This window comes from Peromyscus californicus, unplaced genomic scaffold, assembly GCF_007827085.1.
Source record: "Peromyscus californicus insignis strain IS unplaced genomic scaffold, ASM782708v3 Scaffold_11__1_contigs__length_118956290, whole genome shotgun sequence".
Lineage (NCBI taxonomy): Eukaryota > Metazoa > Chordata > Mammalia > Rodentia > Cricetidae > Peromyscus > Peromyscus californicus.
In genome coordinates, this window is record NW_026294402.1 from 52,687,448 (window position 1) to 52,696,847 (window position 9,400).

General features: G+C 55.9%; 2 protein-coding genes across 2 annotated transcripts in view; both read right to left on the minus strand.

Annotated features, from left to right (window-relative positions):
* Positions 1-2,906: 2,906 nt before the first annotated feature.
* On the minus strand, positions 2,907-6,305 carry Islr2 (immunoglobulin superfamily containing leucine rich repeat 2). Its single transcript, XM_052762075.1, has one exon. The coding sequence runs from the start codon at positions 6,303-6,305 to the stop codon at positions 4,068-4,070; it is 2,238 nt and encodes a 745-aa protein (XP_052618035.1). The 3' UTR covers positions 2,907-4,067.
* Positions 6,306-7,602: 1,297 nt separating this feature from the next.
* The window catches only part of Pml (PML nuclear body scaffold), a 48,803-nt gene continuing 47,005 nt past the window's right edge, over positions 7,603-9,400 (minus strand). The window contains exon 8 of the mRNA XM_052762042.1: positions 7,603-7,717. Coding sequence (XP_052618002.1) covers positions 7,652-7,717 — 66 coding nt within the window. The 3' untranslated portion in view covers positions 7,603-7,651. The remainder of the gene's footprint in view (positions 7,718-9,400) is intronic.

Here is a 9,400-nt window from a genome sequence, read left to right on the forward strand (position 1 = left end):
AAGAGAAATTAAGTTTCTCATCACTGTCAGGTAATAACAACCTCCACATTTTGGGCCTTCCCTATTTGTCAAGACATTAATTCAGTTCTGGCTGCCATCCTGCTCTCACAGATGGAGGGACACGGATGGCTTTGGGAGCAGAGGTCCCCACACCAGCTCCTTCCTTGCTAGAGAAGCCCTGACGTCCTTTGTTCCTTCGTATTAATGGTCCTTGGGATGGTCTCACTCTAGCTGATCCCCAGGAAACACTTGTAGGGGCCCTCCTTTCAAATCACCTTCTGCAGACAGGTTTCTGATTGAATTCAAGGCCACATCCTGGGTGTCTGGTTTCTATAGCGCAAAGAATTACTGCTCCTGACATAATGCTCTGAGTTCTGAGGCTACCGCTGTCATATTGCATTTTCTGACCATTTTCCAGGTCCCTCAATACAAAACTGCACACACACACACACACACACACACACACACACACACACACACAGAGAGAGAGAGAGAGAGAGAGAGAGAGAGAGAGAGAGAGAGAGAGAGAGAGAGAGAGCTTTCCAACTCTGTGACAGCCTTATACGTTTTATGACCACACACTCTGGGGAAATCAGAGCTACCACAGCACCCCAAGCATGCAGAGGTGCTCAAAGAAGGTGGGTTGAGTGAGCTGCTGTGGAGCTCTGGAGTCGGGGATAGAGGTGAGGACTACATCTCCATCCCCGACAAGCCCTCACAGGGGCAAAGTCAGTGACAAAGTCAAGTCAGATGGGTGGCAGCCGAGATAGACACACTTTAAAAACTGCTCAAAAACTGGCTCATTGGTGGCGATGGTGGGTAAACAGTGAGCTTACCCCTGCTCTGAATGACAGGTGGATCCACAAATTAAACCTCAAGTGGGTAGCTGAATTAGAACAACCTGTAAGAGAACAAGGGGGAAAGAGAGAAAGACAATAAAATTGACGTGGAGCTTTAGAGGGAAGGCAGAAGCTAAGAACTGTTGTACGCATCTGCAAACATTTGAACAGAAACAGAGAGCTCCTGCAAGGGCTCAGGTCTATGTGCAGAGCCAGCAGAAAGCCCCAGCACCCTGGCCCCTGGCCTCCACACATCTGGTTCCATGGGCAGAGCCTGCAGACCTTGCACCTAGAGAGCACCAAGTCTAGCTGAGTAGTGTCTGTTCATCTGATTGGAAGCATGGCCTTAACAAAGAATTGAACTCTGAGCTCCCCCTGTTCCTTCTCCACTGGGCATCCAGGCTTTCTAGGGGTCTTAAGAGAACACCCAATCCTTGGGATAGAGAGGAAGAGAAAGCAGCCCTTTTCCCACTGCAGATCCATGACCAGATGACACGGAGGGCCCAAAACCATTAAGCACTCACTGGCCCAGCTAGACCTGTATCCAGGTGTAATCCTGTGTGCAGATCATTGAATCAGTCCTGGGAATTAAGCCAGTCCTCGTCCTTACCCAGATATGGGACTACTCTTCCTGAAAGATGGCATTCCTAGCAATGATCAGGCTGCAGGGCAGGGATTCAGTAGGAAGTTAGAGTGGAGCCTGAGGCTAGGATGAAATGCTGGGTGTCTGACCTGGGCCAGTTCTGCATCCTACACTGGTCCAAGTAGATTAGTACCTATGGAAGCAGGAAGGAGTAGGAAGGATGGAAGTTTTATCTACTCTTCTCATGTCTCTTTTCTCCTCTTCCATCTTCCTTCCCAACCACATCCTGCCCTTTTCAGACACAGCTGAACCCACGGGAAGCCCAAAGCCAGCACTTTGGCTGAGCAGGAGCATGGCATCCAGTCTTGATTGCTCCTGTCTCCCAGTCTCCATTTGTAGAACAGTGAAGTCGGTGTGTTTCAGACCTGATTCTGTGGTGCACCTCAGTAACTCCTTAGAAGCTGCCCAAGCATCACCATCACTGGTTAAGCACTCCCACCCACCCCAGAAACACACACACACACACACACACACACACACACACACACACACACACACACACACACACTGACTTCAGCTTGTCCAGTGGCAGTGGGATGAATTTTAGACAGCCTTTTCCCCTTTTCTGCCACCATCTGCCTGCTCTGAAATGTGTGGTGTGACTTCTCTGTGCAAACCACAGCAGCCCTATCTCTGTGAATTCCTCTCCCCAATCTTTTCCTTGCCCATCCCCCATCTTCCAAGAGAACTCATAGGCTGGTGCTGAGAAACAGAAAGCGCACACACACACACACACACACACACACACACACACACACACACACACACACAAAGAGGGGGGGGGGGAGACCGAGACAGAGAGACCTCAGTATACCACAATCTCAACCCAGAGGGAACAGCGCGCTTACTTCAGCGCGGGTGCACACACACAGACACCAGCCCCTCACTCCCTGAGAGCCCTCCCCGTCTGACAGTCTCCCCATACCCCATGTGTTTTCACTTTTCCACCTAGAAGTTGGAAGCCCCCAGAGCAGGGGCCAGGAACAAACACCTGACAAAATCACTTGACCACCGGGCAAACACAAGAGGAGACCCCCCCCCCCCAAAGGGCGGCTTCTGTGGCTTCCTTCTTCAATCCCCAGCCTAGTTCCTTTGTTGTCACCTAACTTCCCACCAGACCCCGACCTCCCCCTCCCCCTCCCCGACACACAAAAAAAGTCACCGAGTCCTGTTCAAATCGATTATTTTATTGACAGTGTACATACAGAAGTATTTAGAAAAGGACGTGGGCTCCGGGGTCAACTCCTCCCGGGGCCACCCACGCTTGTGCTGCACTTCGCCCAGAGCCAGAGCTCGGGTCCAGACGCCTGAAAACCCCCCTCCCGACGCTTTCCTAGAAGAACTAAAAACTGGTCCCGCCCGAGTCCCCGCGCCACTCCCGCCCTCTCCCTCCCACCTTCCTCGCCCACCTTCCCGCCCCGCCCTCCCGCCCCTCTACACTACACCATCACGCTTTACAGGACACGGACTTCTACAGCCCACGCTCGGCGGGGACTACAAGCTGGGCACTCTCTTCTCCTGGGAGGAGGGGACCCAGGGACTCCCTCCCCCCACTACTGCCACGCGCTGGCCCCAGTCAGGCCAGGAGACGTGCCCGGGGGTCACAGTTAGCTTCCTGCGCTGCCAGCACGTTTCTGCCGGGGTCTGGACCCCACGGAGTTGCAAGAACCACTGTGGCGCGCATCAACTTCTGGCACCTGCAAGACACTGACAACGAAACTGGCCAGGGACCAAGCCCGCACCTTGCGAGGAAAAGGGGTGCGCGGTCCCGCAGCGCTTGAAATTAAGAGAGACAGAAGAAAACGGATTCCGACTCTCACACCTGACACACTCACACCCAGTTTCCCAGACGTTGGGAAGGTTATGTTAGCACCAGACCCAGAAATGTCGCTGTCTTTGACAACAACGAAAATAAGAAAATCAGTGCGCTGAGTTGAAAGGCGTTCCAGGACCCCAGCTTGGTTCCAACTGGACAGAATTGGGGCGGGGGAGGGGGAGGGATGGAGGGAGGCGCGGATTTGGATCACTGTAGGGAAGGGACTTTGAGACTCAAAATTAGCCGGCTTCTGGCACATGCAACCTTGAAAAGGCGAGTGAGGTCAAGCTGAGAGCCACAGCGCTCCACGCTGGGGACCTGTCCTAGGGATCCCGGGCAAACCCCGAAACCAACCCCATTATTATCACCAGATGTGGCCAACGGCTGGCGCGTTCCCCTTGCCTCCAGGTTCCCACCGGGTGGGGTGCGCGGTGGGTTTCGCTGATCGTCGCGGTGGAATGGAAGGCATAGACGGTTTCTCGCTGTCCGTGGGTGGTGTCTTAGAGGAGGTAGGAGCCTGTCTCTGTGCTTTGGGTGGGGGTGGGGTGGGGATTCAAGCTCGCCAAGAGAATGACGGTGACTGGCGGGGGACCACTGAATTCGGCCCACTCTTAGAAATCCCTAGTAGTGATGCCTGGGGAGGGCTAAGGAGGAAGAGTAACGGAAGGCTTTGGGGTGGGGTGGGGTCCCGTGAGGGTGAGAAAGTCCTGCCATCCCTAGGCTACGAGATACCCAAGGTAGAGGTGGGCAGGTCAGGCGTGCTGGGGGCTCAGCCCGCAGTCTGCCGGTAGTTGCCGTTTATCTCCTGGGCGATGTTGACCGCCTCTGCTCCCAGGGGCAGCCGGTCGCTGTACTCAGAGCCAGCCTCGAACTCCTCTTGGTTGGCCTTGGACTGAGACTCCACCAAGGAGCAACCCGCCAGGCTTTCCTCTCTCTGCAGGTCCCCGCTGGGGTCCCCCTGCTCCACATCTTCATCAAGGCCCTCCTCCGGGACCTCCTCCGGCTCCTCACCTCCCGCCTCGCCACGGGCAGGGTAGCTTTTCTCAGACTCAAGGTAGGAAGCACGCGGGTCGAAGTCGGCGGCGATGCGTTTCTCCATCGGGTCGGGGGCCTGAGGTCTCAGGATTAAACGATAGGGTTTGCCCGGGTGTTTGGCCAGTAGATGGCAGCAGGCGGCACCCAGCAGGGGCACAGTGGCCAGCACCAGGAGGAACACGCTCACTGTCACGATAACCAGCAGGGATGGCAGTTCTTTTTTGGTGGAAAACACCACTTGCACGTGGCACGTCTCGCCCGCCAGTGCCAGGCACACGGAGTAGTTGGTGCCAGGCCGCAGGCCCCGAAACCAGTAGGCATTGACCCCCTCCTCCACGCGTGACCACTGAACTGCCTCGCCACCACCAGCAGGGCACAGATAGAGTAGGCGCAGGGGCCGCCTTCCAGGCCGCCGTGCTCCCGTAGCACCATCTGGCCCAGGGCCCCAGCGCGCAGCAAGAGGCGTCAGCTGCACCCGAGCTTCACGCTCTGCTACATCCAACGCGATGACACCCAGCTCAAAAACGTGCGACTTGAGCTCTGAGCTCTGATTGAATGCATGGTTAGACACGTACCGAGAGGGGTCCCCATGGCCACAGTGCTTCTCCCCCACCGGATCTGTAGGGATCTGACTTCCCACCTGCTCTCCTTCATCTGTCTCCTCCATCTCCGCCTCGATTTCCCCCAGGACGCTGACCCGGGCCAGACCTTGGCCTTTGGTTTTGCCCTCAGGCTTGTAAGGCAGAACGCTGTTGCTACGGCCCTTAATGATGGCCTTGCGCTCAGAGGTCGGGGCCTGCGCATCAGGTTCTCCCCCTGTTCCAGGAGCGTGTTTTGGCGGCCCCGCTGCAGCCACCGTCACCCGTACTGAGGTTGAGTTGGTACCCAGCTCATTGTGTGCACGGCATGTGTAGATGCCTGCCTCCTTGGCACTCAGGAGGGGCACCAACAGAGAGCCGTTTGCGAGGGCCAAGAAGCGCGGGGTGGCTGGAGGCGCTGGCCAAGCAGGTGCTGGCGTCGGGGTTGGTGCTTCAGTCTGTGTAGGCAGGTCCTCATCTCCGTCAGCCTCCCCATCCTCGGCCTTATCTCCTCCATCTTCTTCCTTGCTGAGAACCGGTGGCTCTAGGACTACAGTGCCACCCGGGATCTGAAGTTGCCATTGCAAGCGCGGTGTAGGGTGGCCTTCAGCGAGGCAGTGTAACATGAAAGCCAAGCCTGCGCTCAGAGGGGCGCCAGGCGCCTCCGGCGTCGGCTCGGCACTCAGACGCACGCTGGGCGGTGCGCAGGGCAGGGCGGGCAGGCGGTGCACCGGCACGCCCTGCAGCTCAGGAGGCGAGGCGCACGCAATAGAATCGGGCTCGGGTAAGGAGACCCGGGTGCTCGCCGCCCAGGCCTGCAGCCACAGGAGACCACAGCTGCAGTGGAAGGGGTTGTGATAGAGTTGCAGGTGAGACAGCGCGCTCAGGGCGTCGAACGTGCCGGGCTCCAGGGTACGCAGCCGGTTGTTGTTGATGCGCAGAGAGCGCAGGTCCGGCAGCGCGCCGAGTGCATCCCGGGGCAGCGACCCCAGGCGATTGTGGTTCATTTTCAGCAGCTGCAGTGCGCTCAAGTTACGAAGGTCGCTCCAAGGGAAGTTAGATATGAGGTTGTGGCTTAGGTCGAGGTTCTTGAGCTGACTCAGCACTGCCAATGCCCCAGACTCTACGGTGCGCACCTCACTGTGAGCCAGCCACAGCGAAGTGACCTGTGTGACGTTGACGAAGGCTCCCCGCCTTAGCACCGTAATCTTGTTGGCGGACAGACTGAGCGTGGTCACATTGGCTGGCAGTCCTTCTGGGACCTCGCGCAGCTCTTTGTAGGCACAGTCTGCAAACTGGTGCGCGTACTTGTCAATACAGGCGCAAGGCTCAGGACACGCTCTGGCCAGCTCTAGCAAAGCCCAGGCCAAACACAGGGCTCCGAAGGGCCCCATCACGGCTCCTGCAAAGGGAAGTCGAGATGAAGAGGGGTCACTTACGCCACAGCTTTCTTCCCTCCCCTAACAAACTATACCTCCTAAACCTGTATAGGCTCCAGAAATCTTAGGGAAGAAGGGAGCTCAGTAAAAGCCTACAGATTTAATAAATGCTTGCTTTCAGGACCCTGCCTTGCTTCTCCAGAGGGCTTGGAGCATGCTCCCCCACCCACCCACCCAATCTATTCCCTCAGCTGGAGCTGTCCCCTCCAAAGCGTCCAATGCTTGTGGTCTTCAATGAGCCCCCACACTGACCCTTCTTTTTATATCTTCATTGAACCCGGTGAAACGGAGATGCAGAAAGATCCTGGTTCATGACTGAGTGTCTTCTCTGGAATCCTTTGTCCCACGCACAGCACCCGCACACACTTCCTTACAGGCATGGACAGTGCAAACAGAAGCCTGAGCATCTCCCTGCAGCTGCCAACTTACAAGGCCCTGAGACTCTAGCAGGAGGTTCACAAGGAGTTACATAGACACAGGCACCCAGACATCTACACAATATACCCTGGAGACCTCATTGTTCTCTCAACTCAATGCAGCATGGCCACCACCAAGCAAAGCACTTTTCTGCTCACAGTGAGAGCTGACAGATCCAAGGACGCAAGTCCTCACATGAACCAGCCCCCCAACACAGGGACGTTGGCACTACACTGCCCTCCTCTGAGACCAAAACCCAAGCAGATGAGCAATATGGAGAACTTGTGGAGTGTGCTGGGGGATCCGGGGCAGCCTCCACCCACTTATGTCTTCTAGCCTCCCTGCCCTGGGCTGCAGCTCCCCTCAGGGGAGAGTCATAACTGCTTAATTATTCTTCCATCTAGGAAAGAAAACCTCCCCCATGTCTAGACAAAGTATGTTGTGGGGACAGTCACTAAAGATCCCTCTTTGTATTCCACAGAGCCCAGGTGGACCCCTCTGCCCACAGGTTTTTAGGGGGACAAGCCTCTAGCTAATAAATGTGGAGAATGCTCAAGGTTCTATACCTTTCTCCACAACTCCAAGATGCCCGAGTGCACCTCCTATCTCTAGTCACACAAATACTCTAACACAGACCCACCCACCCCCACCCCCGCCGGAACTTGAGACTCTTGTCAGTCTTGACAGAACCCCTCCTATGCCCTGTCTTTGAGATTAGCAGGTCCCTTCTTGCTTTTGCTCCTATGGTAGGCAACTCCCTTCCCTGTTCCTTCCAGACAGCCTCCCAACCCTGGCGAGAGCTCTAGGCTGGACCTACCCTTTAGGTTGAGGTTGCGGAGTCTCCCCACCTTTCCTGCTGCTCTCAGACTTGCACTGTGCCGCCTTCAGGCTGCAAGCCCCTCTCCAGACTCAGATGACAGTCGACCGACCGGAGCTTCTGGCATCTGTTGCTGTGACAGTAGGGAGAAGAGACAGGCATGCGTAAGAACTCCCCCTGGCCCCGAAGTCCTACTTCAATTTTTCCTTTCTTGTCTGTTCGCCCCACTTCTCAATGCTTGCAGGTTGGAGAGTCGTTGCGCGCCCCCGGGATCGACGGGAACGCGCACAGTCTCCCACCTCGTGCCACGCTCACATTTGTTAAAGCCATAGAGATCCCCACCCACCCCAGGCTGAGTCCCGTAGATCTCAAGGGGCTCCATATGCGCACAGCCCCAGGCTCAGCCCTTCCCAGCCCACCGAACCACTATAACCTGTGTCCCCCAACATTTACACACTCGATGACATTGTCACTGTTTCTCGTTATGCCTCCAAACCCCTCCCTAACACGCACAGCCTTTCCACACGACCTTCACAGGTTAGAATTACCCATCAACATGTAATAATCGCATCAACGCGCTGAGTTCTCGCTACCTTCACACACATTTTCACAAGCACACCTTCACTCCAACACTCACCCTTCTCTTTTGCGCGCACACAAATATCCGCGCTCACTCACCCTCACGCGCCCGTCCCGTCAGCGCCCGCGAGCTTTCCCTGCTAATTGAATGCGAGCCGTTCTACGCCCCGCAACACGTGAGACAAACCATCTTTGAGGAATTTATGAGAAAGAAAGGCATAGGACTGGAGGGGCGTGTCTTTGCCTTTAAACACTTTTTTTTTTTCCTTCCCCAAAGCAAGCAGTGGCGCAGAAAGACCTCCAGCGGGACTGGCTGAACTGCGCTGCCTGGCTCCCTCGGACCCTTTTCCTCCCGCCGGCTGCTAGCCTCCCCCCTCCCCGAAGCCACGTTCAACACGATGCATAATTGATAGTGTTAGCAGAGCGCCTCACCCTCCCTGTCATTTTTGCCTGGATCTGGGTAGACACAAACCCTGGTTCCCCTCCACCCCCAATCCGCACCAGACTAACTAGATGAGAAGGCACAACCCTGCAGGGCGCGCAGGGAAGAGACTCCCACCTCCCAAGCCCATCGCAGACCTTGCCCAGCCTCTTTAACCGGAACTCCACCGCCAGGTCTTTTGTGGCAAATCCAGTGCGTGCGTTCCACTGCCCGTGGGCTAGCGAGTGCTCACCGTGGGGGTTGGTGTCCTCTGAGCTCCTAGAACACTAGGTTGAACTCATCCAAGTGTCTCACTCTGCACTTGCTTGCTGCAGGCTAATAGGGCACTGAGGTTGCCACCGACAGTGGCGACAGGGACCGGGATGGTTACTAAAACGTCTGGTCCTCTTGAGTACTGTGGACTAGGGACTTAAGACCGCGGAGCATTTCCTGTACCCCACTACCTAGTATCCTTTCAGCATCTCTAGCAAGCATACCATCAATCCCTGCATGCTGGTACACACACACACACACACACACACACACACACACACACACACACACACTTCTGATAAAACCTAGGCAGCAACCACCACCCTGCCATCTCACACCCTCATGTAACAGCTGGCCTCAGCAGACTCTCGGACTCACTGTTCTCTTTGGCAAACACTGGGCATTTCTTTTAGAGACAAGCAGGAGGATTTGAAGAGCATCAAGGCTTTTGGCTAAAACTCATCAACTCACTCCCCTGCCTCTGGCATCCCAGAAGACAGAGCTGCTAGCCGGAACTGGTAAGGGGGCATAGGTTTTTGAGAT

What these genes read in the sequence shown, in the direction of transcription:
- Islr2 (XM_052762075.1), bottom strand. Translation starts at nt 6,305, where the DNA reads ATGGGGCCCTTCGGAGCCCTGTGTTTGGCCTGGGCTTTGCTAGAGCTG.